The 15,661-nt window shown below is 29.7% G+C and overlaps 3 protein-coding genes across 6 annotated transcripts; 2 read left to right on the forward strand and 1 right to left on the reverse strand.

Annotated features, from left to right (window-relative positions):
* Positions 1–586: 586 nt before the first annotated feature.
* LOC132943685 (uncharacterized) lies at positions 587–1,548 on the forward strand. The gene has a single exon (XM_061012729.1). It carries the CDS (start codon positions 747–749, stop codon positions 1,431–1,433), a length of 687 nt encoding a protein of 228 aa, XP_060868712.1. The 5' UTR covers positions 587–746; the 3' UTR covers positions 1,434–1,548.
* A 107-nt stretch (positions 1,549–1,655) lies between these two features.
* On the reverse strand, positions 1,656–5,612 carry LOC132943684 (diacylglycerol kinase epsilon-like). Of its 3 annotated transcripts, none has more exons than XM_061012727.1 (9): positions 5,280–5,612; positions 4,958–5,138; positions 4,697–4,874; positions 4,483–4,613; positions 4,061–4,205; positions 3,782–3,999; positions 3,569–3,711; positions 3,013–3,496; positions 1,656–2,940 (listed from the first exon to the last, which is right to left on the reverse strand). In XM_061012727.1, the coding sequence occupies exons 2-9, from the start codon at positions 5,129–5,131 to the stop codon at positions 2,818–2,820; spliced, it is 1,596 nt and encodes a 531-aa protein (XP_060868710.1). In that variant the 5' UTR covers positions 5,132–5,138; positions 5,280–5,612; the 3' UTR covers positions 1,656–2,817. The 3 variants fall into 3 exon arrangements, with proteins under 3 accessions (XP_060868710.1, XP_060868711.1, XP_060868709.1); XM_061012728.1 differs by having other exon boundaries at positions 5,266–5,612; XM_061012726.1 differs by having other exon boundaries at positions 5,223–5,612.
* A 5,183-nt stretch (positions 5,613–10,795) lies between these two features.
* On the forward strand, positions 10,796–15,642 carry LOC132942957 (macoilin-1). Of its 2 annotated transcripts, none has more exons than XM_061011681.1 (14): positions 10,796–11,219; positions 11,294–11,435; positions 12,022–12,148; positions 12,225–12,354; positions 12,447–12,513; positions 12,640–12,757; positions 12,822–12,984; positions 13,062–13,271; positions 13,333–13,491; positions 13,568–13,747; positions 13,811–13,931; positions 13,988–14,162; positions 14,228–14,461; positions 15,066–15,642. In XM_061011681.1, exons 1-13 carry the CDS (start codon positions 11,137–11,139, stop codon positions 14,446–14,448), a joined length of 1,896 nt encoding a protein of 631 aa, XP_060867664.1. In that variant the 5' UTR covers positions 10,796–11,136; the 3' UTR covers positions 14,449–14,461; positions 15,066–15,642. The 2 variants fall into 2 exon arrangements, with proteins under 2 accessions (XP_060867664.1, XP_060867662.1); XM_061011679.1 differs by having other exon boundaries at positions 10,804–11,219; positions 14,753–15,642.
* Positions 15,643–15,661: the final 19 nt, after the last annotated feature.

Below are 15,661 nucleotides of genomic sequence, written 5' to 3' on the forward strand. Positions count from 1 at the left end.
TTAAAAGATTAGATACCTATTAACTACATTCATTGATTATTTATTTGATAATTATTTGAGACATTACGATCATTCGAAATATTTTTATTTTTTATTTTATAATATTTTAAACATTGTATCTATAAATACAACTTGTAAAATCGACTTCTAATAATAATATTATTATTAATATTGACATTTTGCTTATCGTAATTTATATATTATTAGGAAATGTAATATTTTATTTTGGGGATATATTATAATATAATATAATATAAATCAACAGATGATGATTATCGATTATCTTGTATCGTAAATAATGTGTGTCTTTGATGTCTGTACAACTGTTGACAACAGTCTGCAAGCCTGGATTAAAGGGGGGCATGGGGGGAACACGGTCCATTGGGGGCCCATCTTTATCCCCAAAATATATTTTTTCAACGCGTCTATATAATAATAATAATTATTCCTTTACGGGTCACTACTCACTACTCACTTACTTTTTATAGCACGGATAGAACTATCCTAAATCGTGGTCACTGGTCACTATATAGGCATTAACACAGCTGTAGATAACATTATCAAATGCAATCACTTTATCACTGAAGTCTGAGATCTCTTCACAGACACTGACACTGTCCACGCGTTCCTATACATCCTTATAGCGGGAAACATTTAAACGAAAATCGCGATTTGGTGGCTATTAGGCTACTAGCTTTCTGGTTCCCGCCGTCCAGTGTCTACTACGTCGTTTGACTGCAGACGCGATGTCCAACGTGGACGTTTTGGAGCAATTGCAGCTGGTGCTCAGGCCTGACATGTCGGACCGGCGGATTGTGTGCGTTGAGGAGGCAGACACCGCCAAAGCGGACATGATCCTATCGTTTTACATGTGGTACGTGTTCACCAAGACTGACCTTCCCGTGTGTATGGTTGGTGTCCGAGATACATATGGTCACTACCAGAATGTAGGCCTGAAGTTCCATTACAACCTGTTGTCGATGTCCAATCAAAAGCGATTTGCGTTTGTCGAGTCTATTGTGTCCGTTGACGGTCTGGTCAGCTGCGCACAAGACCTACTAAAAAGATACCCTACTGGCTCTGTCTACATGGTAGTGGATGATGTAAGTTCGCTATTGTTGTTGGGTGAGAGCCTTGAAGATATTGTTGGATTCCTGATATTTTCCAAGCATCAACCACGCCTTTGTTTAGTGATTGGCTGTTGGAAACATAAGGCTGATGAATCAGCTAAGAGGCTATCATCTGCTGTGTCACATCTGGCCGACATCAGGGTTGCACTGGCACCGTTAGTTACTGGGTTTTCTAACACTGCAACAGGCACTATGAGGATCACTACACACGAATCACTGTTCTGCATAGACGACGTGTCTTACCTGTACAAGTTGGCCGACAATGGTCTTAAGTTAACATTAAATTCAGGCTCTGTCAGATAAAACCATTAGGTTTTTAAACATTTTATGAGCTGTTGTAAAGTGATATGATGTGATGCATACTGTTTGTATAAAATTAATTAATAATATATTGTAAATAAATATCAACCAACAATAACTTGTCTATTAATTTTATTTAAAAAAATGTATACAAGCAAACACACACAATTATAATATAGTATTAAAAATTCAATAATCACAAATCACAGAAGATCAAAAGTAGAACGTAAGTTCATGACAATCAGATCTTTATTTAATAAATAAATAACAAAATAACCTTATTCATTATTTTACACTGTTTTATAACACTTATCTACAATATATAAAAAACCCTATTTTTAGTATTAATAAAAATAGTTAAATAATTCCTACTTCCATGTAATATTGTAAATATAATCACTATATATACACTATATTCTAATACATTTATAGTTTTTAGTAATTAATATACATATTAAATAATATTATATTATAATATAGGTATACATTTAATCAGTAAGAGTTATGCGAGTATAAAACAGTTTATCCTAATATCATTCTTTTAATATTCTATTTTTACATCAGATCAAAATGTATTAAATTAATAATAGATAATAGTTTAATATTTAAAAAATTAAGTTATCCAAACTCAATAAATTCTTTAAAATATAGGAATGTGATATTTAGTATTTACAATTATATTATTGTTGATATAAATTAAAATAGATACAACATTATGTATAATAACAATTAATATACTTTTATATTTTGGTTATTAGAGATTTTTACAATTTTTACAATACATTTATTTTAGTCCAAATTAGTGTAATCCTTAAAAAATTATTTTATTTTATAACAAATTAAATTAGAACTATTCAGTATTTTAGTCCACACAAAGAATATCATAATGGTTTTTCAAGAAATACCAGATGACACCAGTTATTGCATTCAAAATATATTAATTAATGTTTATTTATAATTTTAAAATTTCAATAATTGAATGAAAATGTTAGTGTTTTATCTAAATTACTAGGAAAATCCTAGTAAATATTAAAAATAAAATATTTGCTGACTAATTTTACAGTGCAACTGTATAGCATAATAATGTTTAAAATATATATATTTGAATATTTGGCACAAGAATTTAACATTATAGTTTATTCAAGTTTTAGCTAAGTCCAACTATAAAAAATATATGGGAATTAGACAAGATGACATAAATTTACTTTTATTATTAAAAAGTACTTTAAATATTAAATAATAACTAGTATGACCTATAACTGAAATATGTGATACTGTTTAACTGCTATGTAAAGGCGGTAATGTTTTTAAAAGCCTCCCCAAAAGTCAATGGACGGTATGAGGCATAATAATGTATATTAATAATAATAAAAATAAATTTACTTTGTTAAATTATATTTGACAACTTCAAAACTGTAGCTTGATTACACCGCTTAAGCACAAATTCACACTTTGGTTGGAGCCAAGGTTCACCATCAACCTGAACCGGTAATTTTTGTAATAATTTTACCTGTCAATTGTAAAATTCTTATAAGCGAGCAACATACATTTATAAATTGCATAAAAATAAAATGTAACTTACTCTGATTACAGATGCTTGACCAATTCTAATGGGTTCAGCAATTCCCATTTTTAGCTGTGCAATATGTATGGAAGATCGTATGCCAAGTACTTCTAACAATCCATCATCAATGAATTGTGCACCAAACTCATTACCATCGTTAGCTCCTAATTTCCATAAATTTACGCCAGCACCCCAAGATTCAATATTCACAATTACAATGGATTCTATATCTGGTAAAACTATTTTTTTGTCATCCATATATAACTCAATCATATCAGGCAGTCCTTTACACTGATGTTCTAGAAATTGTTGTGTACCACACCCTACATATATCACCTTATTCAACAGTGTACTATTGAATAAGTATAATGGTGACTTTCTAGTACGATGAAAATTCAATGTTATTTGAGCGTCTAAACCGATTCCTAAATAATTGTACATTGTGATAGTGTTTGTTATTTTTATCTTCTTCAGAACATTTGACAAAATTTTCACTTTCCATCTAGAAAAAAAAACGAGCATTAGTCTATTGGTTAATTTCCTTTCTATAATAAAATAAGAAAATTTAATTAACCTATCTAATTTTACAACTGAAATATTATCAAGAGAATTCACTATTCCGGAACAATCAGAGTCAGAGTATGAAGTTCCCCATCCCAATACCCTAGACAAGTCGTTGCCTGTACCAAGTGGTATAATACCTACAGCGGGATCTATCTGAAAATTTTCAGTTTATTATTAAAATTTGTATCATTGATGTATCAAATAATGGAGAATTTATAATTACTCTTAATTGCAAATTATGAATGCTGTTTAATACACCAGCTACTGTACCATCACCACCAGCAACTAAGACAAAAACACATTCCAGCTGTGTGGTTTTTAACCAATCTAAAGCTTTTTCTGGAGGGCAGTCAATAACATCATACACCTGTATAGGATTTAGTAAACGCCGGAAATGTGAAATTATTAGAGCTCCATCATTATTACCAGACTTCTTGTTTGCTAAAGTATTACAAAAAATATATTTGAAAATTGTATTGGATTTTATTTTATAAATGCTTACCAAATATGATTAAAGGTGTCCACTTTTCCCAACCAGGGTGAATAACTTTTTCAATTGTTTGCTTGGATATATTTTTAAATCGATTATTTGTTTTTATACAAAATGGCGGTATAATATATTGCCGATATATTCCAAAATCACATTTCTAAAACAAATTATAAAAAAAAAAATCACGACTATCAAGTATCAATAATTATTGATTACCTAATGTTTCAATAACTTTTAAATATAATAATGTTGTTCAGAAATCTAATTTAAATTCCTGATTTTAGTTTTAAATAGCAATATAAATATAACATACATCTCACAATGATTAAATAAATATAAATATAAACATAATACTTTACTTTTACTTGTACCTTCAGTTTAATAATATTGTTAACATTACAAGAGCTAAGAAGTGATTAAAAACTAACTAATACCTGACTAAATTGCGTAATACAATTTTCGTGTAAAAATCTCCTACACCATATACATTGAAAAAAATGTCCAAGATCACTATCAGTGTCATCATCAGAGGAACAAACACAACATGTAACATCAATTAACAGAGCTATACCAAAAAAATTAAATAATTAATAATAGGTACCTCAATAATATTAAATAATAACTATGTTAAATTATTAAATTAATTACACTTGTTCCAGTGGTGTATGAAAGTCTTAGGTGGTCTATTGGTGCTTAAAATCTTACAGCTTAATCGTTTGTTGGCTTTTTTTACACAACCTATGTCAACGAAGATCCCACAATTATCACAGTATCGAACTTTCGATCCATGCGTCAATGTTTCACATACAATACAGGCATTAGGATCCTACAAATAATAATGATAAGTAATTTATTTTTAAAACCTTATATTGGAAATATACCTACCCCGACTGATTTTATGGTACTTACACTTAATATGTAACTTGGTTTTTCGACCCACACATGAGATGATAAACTTTTGTCGGCCACATAATGTTCAGGGGACAACCATCTGAACGCTTTAATACTAAAGACAAAAACTACAATTGCAATCAGAAATGCAATTATACTGGATGTCACTAAATCATCTGTATCCAAAAACATGTTAAATCTGAAATAGGAAGGTTGAAAATGAAAAAAAACTAACTATTTTACACTAATATTATTACGAAAATATAGATTCATGGATGTGTACCTAATACATAAAACGGTTAACCAATTATGTAAGTAGATAGTACCATTATCGATTTACTTTTCAAACTCTGCTAAACTGTATCCATTCCTATATTAAATAATTTAAATTTAAAATACAACTGACAGTCGATAGTGTTTCGGCGTTGCACAGTATTCAGCACATATTATCTGACTTTTTGGCAATTTTGCATAATATAATGCTAAATGCGCAAGGGCTTTTGTTTTAAAGTGCGCTATGAGCGGTATTGTCCGTATGATACTACGTATACGTATTACGTATAGGTTTTATTTTTGTCATTTAAAAATTGCTGATAAGCATACGGTAATGAAATTTGTATTTTCAACTTTTTAAGTACAATTTATTTCATTTAAATATTTAATCCTAACACCAAAATATAAACATCCAAAAATGATAACAATTTTATATCAAACCGATTGGGAGGTAAACCATACTCATAATAATATAATAGACGGAGCAAGGGTGTAGTTCGCGTGGTCTTGCCAGGCTGCGCTGATCAACAGGATCCGGTGTACTAAACACATGCGCAACAGATGATACAAATATACAATAAACTGTTGTATATAACTGTATTGTCTGTATAATAATTAATATGTATAATATATATTATGTTACGGGTGAAGTAAGAAATCGGGTGATGTTATGCAATGCCTAAAGCTAAACATATTGGGCAATGTAAGAATGATCATTTTAATACTCAATTTTTTCATACATTGACCGGCTAAAGTGTACCCTGCCGGATTCGAGTGGGCAAAGTGAATTAAATACTGCAGGCGTCTGCAGCTCACTACAACACACATTTATATCGAATTGTTTTTATACGTAACACTACCTACGTAACTACAAAACTATTCTTACATATTTTATTCGTTTGATACCACGACTAACGACTTACAAACCAATCTAATTGTACGCAATATACGGGATGACGGCTGCCGATAATACAAACCGATCCGTAATTTCAAGTTTTAACCAGTGACGTACGCAGGGGTAGAGTTCTAAAGTTCTGACCCCGCCCCCCTGAAATTTTTCCCTTTAACAAAAAATCTTATTTATCAAAATTATATAATATTTGAACCGTCTAATTCAAGTTTTTTTATGATTATTTAAATACACAGTAAGATGTTTTGTTTGATTTTAAATGTATTCAATATTTAACGTACAGTGACCAAATCTAATATTGGACACTGTGCACAATGCTCAAGTTCCTACTTTGCCCGTAACACACATATAATATGTCACCCGGTCACCAAAAAAAAAAAAAAAATAATAAAATAACGCAAATTTCCAAGAACCGCACTACCCAAACCCGTCGTTCTTATATGCTCCGTCTACCAGTATAAGATCTATGAGGTAAGCCAATGGACCTTAATATAGGTATTCTGGTATTAACTATTAAGCTATATCAATCATACTAAAACTTAAGTTTACAAGTCTATGGTAAACCTTAGTAGTTGCACAGAATAATGCTTATATATAATTATAACTTATAACATTATGAATTATGATTTAAGAGGTAAACAGTAAACATTAAAATAATTAAATATACACTGTCTAGTTGTGAGTTGAGTAGCATTAAAGTATTATACCAAGCTAGCCGGGGGGTAGAAGTGGTAGAACTTAATACTAATCACATGACAGTATGAGTGTATAACACACAAAGATAACGTCAAAACCGTTTAAAAATTGAAACTTTAATTTAAACCGACATTATATCCATATATAAAGTTAATAACCGAAGTCTACGACCTACATATTAGTATTTAAACATATTAAAACCTTAACTATTTTTTTTATAGCACACAGTTAAAAAATATTAAGCGGACGTCGCACCCGCATTTTATGTTATCTCCGTCTTACATGCGTACGACACAGCAAATTTTACACTAAGCAGATCACGTTTAGCCCCGTTAAATTTAAAATTAGAGTGAATTAACCTCTTATAAAATTTAAATGTAGGAATATTATCTAGGGCATCTCATCGGCTTTTTGTAATATTTTAATTTTAAATTGAGTTATAAGTATTAAAGGATGTATAAACAATTTTCAATTTTAAAATAATTACACATTTTGTATATACTTGATAATCCCTTTTCAAAGAGCTATCAACCAACTTTCTATAGCTATCATAGTTTTGGAGAAAAGTTAAAAATAGAAATTTTGGGACTGACGTTTTTGTGGATTCAAATCGTTATACCACTTGGGTGTGAAATCGAACCTCTCTCATTAATATTTTATATTGAAGCTAGCTTAATTACCCACCTACTCATTATTACTGTGTTACATTTTTATTATTTTCCATTTTAACACAAATTCTTAAAGTTTTCAAAATTCAGACTTTTTCATTTCAATTACCATACTTAATTAAAAATCAGGAAAGTAGAAAATATTCATTGTAAAATCAATACATTCATTGCTCCGCTTAGAATCTAAAAAGGAAATGTCTACAACATCTGAACTCAATATACTCAATATAGTCATCAGTCATCACCAAGCTGGGAAAATAATTAAAAAATAGATATTAGATTTTGTCAATCAATCATTAGGTGATTAGATAGATAATTGTATCCATTTATCAAAACAATATTATTTTTCTAGTATAAATGTTTAGTAAAAGACAAAATATTAACATAAATTATTGCAGTTTAATTGCAGATCGTTCCAAAACTTTGTCTGGACACGGGACACCGCCACACCAGGACGCTATATTTAAACCAGGAGTCCAGGACGTATCACGTATGGCAACCCCACTGCATAGTACGCTGTTTATATACGGTTATATCCGAGTTGGGTCCGAAAATAAACTAGAGTTCTAACTTCTAAATAAACCTACTACAGTTCTAAATTGTGTCCGAATTTGGCGTATAACGCTGTGTTAGAATTAGGTCCGCGTATACACTATACAATCATATCGCAGTGACGCAGCTAGTGTATATGTGAATGTTGTACTACTATGTGGATATAGTATTTTTTAAATATTATTAATTATTCAAATAATTTTGAATATTAAATATAATATTAATATTCAAATAATTTGGTCAAAATTCAACTTTATTCAACTATTTTTAATATCTTTCAACTGCCATTGTAACAATACATACCTTGTATTCAATATTTTCAAGATTTTTTAACTAACAATAAAATTGTATTGACATTTATTAAAAATAAAAATAAAAATAATATCCGTAAACAGCTCAAAACAAGTCAAAATATTTTGAAAATTGTATGGTGTATATTATAGAAATTTCTTATATAAGCATCCAGTGAAAATGTCATATCACTCATATATCTACATTTGTTGTAGAGTTATACTAAAAACCAAAATCAATTTGGTCAAGAACCGATTTTGTGTAACAATTCCTATTTTTCCTTAATTTTTTATTTGTTTTTTCCAGCACTTGAAAACTACCGGGAATTTTTTTCTGTTGACCCCCAAAATACCAACTAGATTCACGCTTTCGTATCAGAAAATATAGGTACTGTACAAAAAAATTTAGGCGTTTTTACTATCCTTAAAGGTGATGATAGATCGCTTCGCTCAGAATCTAAAATTTGTCAACGTTTAGCGGCCCCATGTTACATTACGCCCCTGCCACAAACCTATTCACACAATCACGTCATTATTAATTATAATAGTATAATACGATGTTTTTGAAAAAAATGAAAAATGTATGTAATAGGTACATAATATAGCAGTGCCGTAACCAGAATTTTTTTTTTTTTTTGGGGGGGGGGGGCACTTATAATATTTGTCTTTAGTTTTTGAAATTCCAGAATATCTTATTATGACCCCTTTGTTTATTAAGTGTTTGAAACGGTATACCGAAAAACCGAAATGTTTCGGTATACCTAAATACCGACATGGTACGGATAGGGCTGACGGTATTTTAAAATTATTTTGGTAAACGGTATACCGTAAAAACCCGAATGAACGGTTTTAGTGCTGTTTTCTAGTATCAATGGCAATATTATAGATTATAATATTATATATTATAGTATATAATACACTATATAATGAGAAACAATAAAAGTAAAAAATATCGATTCTAGTTAGATTTTATTTATTATTTCGGTATACCGTACCATATCTGTATTTAGGTATACCGAATCATTTCGGTTTCGGTATACCGAAACAGTTCGGATTTTTACGGTACACCGAAAATACCGTCAGCCCTAGTTTATCTTTAATAACATAAAGCGTTCGGTTAATTCACGCACACTAATGATCAGTCACACACACTACACAGTTACTGAACCACTCACACATCAGTCATGATGTTTATAGAATATTTCCTAAATCCAACCCCTTAAGGGGGAAGGTTGCATACAAGAGTAGTATGGTTCGCGTTCAACAGCCTTGACTTTTAATTTTTATAATATAAAATATAATAAAAAATAAATAAATAAATCAAGCCAAAAAAAAAATTTTTAAAAAGATTTCATGGGGGGACGTGTCCCCCCTGGCTAAAGCACTGACATACAATATACACATTTGTTAAATTTAAAATTATATAAACATATTATGGTTACCTATAATTGAACACATTGGTTTTGGTTTATATATATATTTAAACAGGTACATTTCGTAATCGATCGGCTCGAATCGAACATTAATTTATTATTTATTATTATTACCTACTGGCTACTACCGCATGCCCTCAATGCTCATATTTATACGTACGTTTATATTTAATAGTTTTGTATTTTTATCTTGTTCAGAATAATATTAGAGTAATATTAGAGATAATATTAATACATAATAATATAGATTAATATATACGTGGTATTGTGGTACATATTATAAAATAGTAATATACCGAACACAAAATATATACCTATTTATATAAAAGTAGTTATACCTGTAATATGGACAAAGGACGTATAATACGGTAGGTAGTAGGTACTAGGTGTAGAGGTATAGACATCTTATTAATAATTGTTACATAATTGTTATTATAGAGGTATATAGGAGGACCACCGACTAACGACAGAGGAGATCATCGTAATGTCAAGTTGCTAGTGACAACTTAGTACCTACTAACTTACAATTCACTTGGTAGTATCACGGTTTAAAATAAATTGAACATTTTTTAAATAATATATACCTTTAATATTTTGAGACCGTGGTAGGTACCTATAAATTAATATATAATTAAAAACGCAACGATATTTTTACGCTTTTGAATTTCATGGAAAAAAAACCGCGCCGTCCGCCGACGACAATTTGATATTTATATTATACACTGTAGACTTATATAGTTTGAACATATAGACTTTTTATTATACTAGAATAGTTAAGTTACACTTAGCGCACTTACATTTATTTTGCGCGAGCGTGGCCATTATACTACTTATATTCAGCCTGCAGCTGCTGGCGATCGGTAATTATAAAACAATGCTCGATTGAATTTCGGACAATCGAAACGTGCCGATTCTCATTTACCGGTATTTTGGCGATCGATTGTCGGATCTCACGATCATTTCGATCCCGGTCCAGACGGCGTAATGATACCCATACCCCATACGCATCAGTGTTATTACCTATTGCACGGGGAGGGACAAAGGCTAACCGACCCACTGTGTGAAAAATGTTTATCATCCGACTACTCTTATCTCTCGTTTATGCCAAGTGATGATCGAGATTTGTTGGTTATGATTTGTATGGATTTATTTTATTATTTAATTTTGTAATTCGTGCGGTCAGTCATGAATTCATGTCTCATGATCGCTCGAAATTTAAATTGAAACACTACTTGAACATGTCCCACAGCAATCCATAGTACAGCCACCAAACTAACGAATCTCTGCACCGTTCTAGATTACATTTTGTTATTTTTCTCGACGATCTGATTCACAGTTTTATATATGCATTTGAATAAACACAATAATTGGTAGTATGAAGAGAAGGAATGGCGATTGTGGAAAATCTCGAAAGGCCTTGAAAAGAAACAAATCAGCCACCGAAGGAATCTACTGGAGGTATATGATCACAACTGGGCACAATGTATTTATCAACTGTTAAAATCAAACTAGTAAATATTTGTTGTTTCTAGTTCTGTTCATTACCTGAAGCTGTTTGGAATTTGGCTCGTTCTGATACTACTTGATTATTTACTACACTTTCGGTTTGAGTACGTCTGGCCATTTTGGCTTCTGTTTCACAAAATTGTTGAAGGAATTAAACATCAAGGATTTGTAAGTATACACATAGATGATGTACAAATTATATTACTCTGTGTGTCACTATTTTAATTGTTGATAACTGTGGGGAGAAATAACTATTATTCTGTTGAATACATATTGAACCGCTTTCATTTTTCCCGGTAGTATGCGTATCAAATCAACTTGAACTGAACCTGTCATTAAATAATTTTATAGGTGGTTTAAATTTGTCATAAAAAGTCATTATCAACAAGATTAATAACATTTATTACTAAAAAGTAATTACCTTTTGACACTACGGACGTGCCAGTAAAAAGTAAAGTTACATACTCGAGCGTTATTATCTATCTCAATGAAGTTTCCAGGAAAAATAGGCACCATAGGTCATTGGGATCCATTAAATAATAATATTTTTGTAATTTATACTCAGTCATATGCATAGATATACATTTTGATGGTGTTGTTTAAGTGATTTATGACTAAAATTTAAAATAACCGTGTCAAGTATTAGCTATAACAATAAATATGTTAGCATCTTATTTTTTTAATTAAAAAATGTTTAATATGTATTTATCAAATTAACATAATATATTCTTACTTATATATTTTTATGTTTCAGGTTTATACAGTGTTTTTTGTCTGCATTGCTTTAACATCAGACATGGTGTGCTTTTTCTTCATACCCGTACATTGGTTGCTGTTTGTTGCTAGTACTTATTTTTGGGTACAATATATTTACCAAGCAGGTTAGTCAAATATTAGTGTACATTTTTTACTTATAATTTTTATATATTTGCCTAATTTTTATCATATGCACTGTAGAAAAATGTGTTTCTTGGCCAGTGGTAACTTTATTAGTCTTGTACATTTATGTGGAGGCTTATATCCGACTGAATAACCCTGACCATATTCCCTATAAATTGGTTTTGTGTAAACCTTTAGCTGCTAACTGGTAAGATACTAAATAATGTATATACATACATTATAATATTGTATATTGCTTAATTCATAAATAACACATAATAATGGCTTACTAATTTTTAGTATTGGATATCCTGTGGTTACTCTATGTTTTGGTTTCAAAAGTTATTTAAGTCATAAATTGAGACAGGTAAGCATTATAAAATAGATTTAATTTAGTTTAAATACCATTAATTGAGTGGTAAAAATTAAATTATTGTCCAACCACAGAGTATGATACTTGTGCGTATATTATTAATCAAAATTTTTTTTTTAGAAACAACAACATAGGGTTTCTAAAGAAAATGAGTTTTACCAGAACTTATTATTAGATGCTTTGCCATTTGATAGAATAACCGGCTCCATTATACCTAGTCAAGAAAATGATGATGGAGGTACATAATTAAATTTCTCTAAATGTAAATTCTTAAATCTTAACATACAATTTTATATAAATAGAAATATGGTTGGAATCAATTTGTGAGGTACCTGCAGAAGACAATGATATACATATTAATAAAGTGATATCCAATGGTAGTGTTCCACATAAGAAACCTGAAAAGCAAGATACTATATGTACTGAAATACCTAATAAAAAATTAGTAACTAATGATAAATTAATGTAAGTACTTATTACTTAGGTAAAATCCTCTTTATGTTTAAAGTAGATTGTAAATAATATTAATTTGGTTAATGTAGATGTAATAGTAATCAAGAAAATCATGTAAATAAAGAAACAGAAAAAAATAAAAGGGTGACTCCTAGAGCGTCATCAACTAAAAATAATAATCATCTAAGGTGTAGTAATCAAAACTCGAGCACAAAAGAATCTACAAAAGCTAAAGGCACTTCACCACTAAGAATAGAAAAGCCTTTAATTGTTGATCCTAAAGACATATATTGTGAAACGTAAGTTTTTATTATATTGAAATACCTATTTACTTTAATAATATCTTTGATACATTATTAGATTGGAAAATGAGTTAAAAAGGCTTAAATGTGAACTTCACTCGTGTAATCAAGCAGAAAAAGAACTGAGAAATCAGTTAAATTCTGCTTTGGTTGAAAATTCAAATACATCACATGATTTGACAAGGCTAAAACAAGAACACGAAGATACCAAATCTAAGTAAAATATAGTACTATATAATGCTTTATTAGATCATATATTTTGTATTTCATTGAATTAAAATGTTTTTGTTTAGGGTTATCAATTTGGTAGTAACTCATCAAAATGATAGGCAGATGGTGTCTCAACTTGAAAAACGTTTGTCAGATGAAAAACGACAAAGGATTTCATGTGAGTCTCAATTAGTCACTGAAAGACGACAATTAAAAAAAGTTGAAGAACTTGCTGCTTCTAGATTATCAGCTTTATCTACCAAGTAAATATTTACTTGTTTATTTTATAATTAAATACTAAATGAAAATTCATAATTTTATTTTAGACCAGAATGTACAGAAAGCTGTAAGGTTAGGCGCAGAGAGCTTGAAAGTGAAGCCAAAGCATTACGCAAAGAACTTAGGATAAAAGAAGAGCAGTATGTGGCGGCCCAAAAAGAAGTCAATGTAAATTTAAATATATTTATTTTAATATTGAATTAAAATTATTATGTTTATTATAGGATCTTCAACCATACAAACAAAGTCAAGATAAAATTGATTTTGTTATGTCTGCACTGTCAACATTGAAAGACAAAAACGCTCACTTAGAACACAGTCTGAGCGCGGAAACGCGCATTAAACTCGATCTGTTTTCAGCATTAGGCGAAGCCAAGAGACAGCTAGAAATTAAAATTAGTAATTTTTTTAATATAATCATAGCTATTTATTAACAATATGATAATATTGATTTTTGTCCTTAGATAAAATTTCATCTCAAGAAAAAGAGATAGAAGAACTCAAGTCTAAAATGGCTCAGACAATGATTATGACGCCACCAAATAACTCTTACCATATGGTAAACTCTGTTGGCGGATCGCCAACAATGAGGTTTGGTGGTAGTAATTCACCTCAGTCTAGCCTTGATCCAAATGCCACTATATATACACCCAAGAAAAGTTCACATTTAGTCACTGAAGCTTAATTTTATAATAAAAGTGAGTATTGTTTTGTAATTAATACATAATATATCTTGTACGTCATTTAACGAATTTCTTCAAGAAAATATGGCCAATTCAGTGAACAATAATTGATGATGCGATGCTATAAACCCTTTCAAAAAAAAAAAAAAATACTTTTTGTACTTTGTTGTATACCCTACTTATTTCAACAATTGTAAAATTTGATGGCTTTAATCTAACCAGTATCTGAAGAAACCGATATTCAATAAGTTGTTATTTTAAATCTTATTTTTATATTTTCTAATAGCATTAATTGTATTGTTTTAGTGTTTGCATACAGAATTGCCGTGTTTTTCAAAAACTGACAACAAAAATTAATTCTCTTTTCTCTTTCTCAACAGATAATAATTATTGTACACATTAAATACCTCGGTAGTCAGTGAAGTATTAATTTAGAAACAATTTGTATTGATAGTAATATTCTTTATTAGAATCAGTATTTTTATTGTTTACAGACATTTCACAATTACCCTTGAAGATTGAAATTGATCCCTCCCCCTCATTTACTATGAATTTGACCTATATTCTTGCACTTCATAATTTATTATGTATTTGTTTTGATTTTGTTATTTTTTCTCAGTTCTTGACCAACGGGGTGCTTCTACTTCAATTTATTTATTTTGTTTATTTGATCTTCCAATTTTTTGTTTTTTTTTTTTTTTGCATTTCATCTGTATCAGTCTCTTTGTGGTAATAGACACACAAAATCTAAGAAACTTAAAGTCGAAACGAACAAATTAATATTAAGACATAATATGTTAAGTTTAAACTTAGTTCTTTTTTTAACCATTATATAAATTTGTATATTTTTTTTTTTGTTCCTAATCAGAAAAAGTCCTGAGGGCCAATTGGCCCTAAAGGAGTTTTTCTTTGTTAACATTTATGATTGTAATGAAAAGATTGTGATAATTTATAGATGAAATAGCTCCGTTTAAAATGAATTAATGTGTATTAAATAGGTACACACATATTATATTAAGTATAATATATATTTTTTTTTTTATAAAATTAAGACATATGGTCATAGATTAAAAATACTTTCATTTCGCATGCGTACTTAAAATAACTATTCTTTGTTTGTTATTATTTTTTTAAATCGTTTGGTTTTTCATTTTCACTTGTAGTACAATAATAAAAATAAATACTTTTTCAGAGTATATTACTATTTTGAGTTGT

This window comes from Metopolophium dirhodum, chromosome 4 (assembly GCF_019925205.1).
Source record: "Metopolophium dirhodum isolate CAU chromosome 4, ASM1992520v1, whole genome shotgun sequence".
In the NCBI taxonomy this organism is placed as follows: Eukaryota; Metazoa; Arthropoda; class Insecta; order Hemiptera; family Aphididae; genus Metopolophium; species Metopolophium dirhodum.

Bases quoted from the DNA above. Each gene is read 5' to 3' on its own strand.
- LOC132943685 (XM_061012729.1), top strand. From the start codon at position 747: ATGTCCAACGTGGACGTTTTGGAGCAATTGCAGCTGGTGCTCAGGCCT.
- LOC132942957 (XM_061011681.1), top strand. From the start codon at position 11,137: ATGAAGAGAAGGAATGGCGATTGTGGAAAATCTCGAAAGGCCTTGAAA. The intron at 13,492-13,567 runs GTAAAATATAGT...GTTTTTGTTTAG, and splicing joins CACGAAGATACCAAATCTAA to GGTTATCAATTTGGTAGTAA. The intron at 13,932-13,987 runs GTAAATTTAAAT...TGTTTATTATAG, and splicing joins CGGCCCAAAAAGAAGTCAAT to GATCTTCAACCATACAAACA.
- LOC132943684 (XM_061012727.1), bottom strand. From the start codon at position 5,131: ATGTTTTTGGATACAGATGATTTAGTGACATCCAGTATAATTGCATTT. The intron at 4,000-4,060 runs GTAAGCATTTAT...GTAATACTTTAG, and splicing joins GACACCTTTAATCATATTTG to CAAACAAGAAGTCTGGTAAT. The intron at 3,497-3,568 runs GTTAATTAAATT...TTTTTTTTCTAG, and splicing joins TCAGTTGTAAAATTAGATAG to ATGGAAAGTGAAAATTTTGT.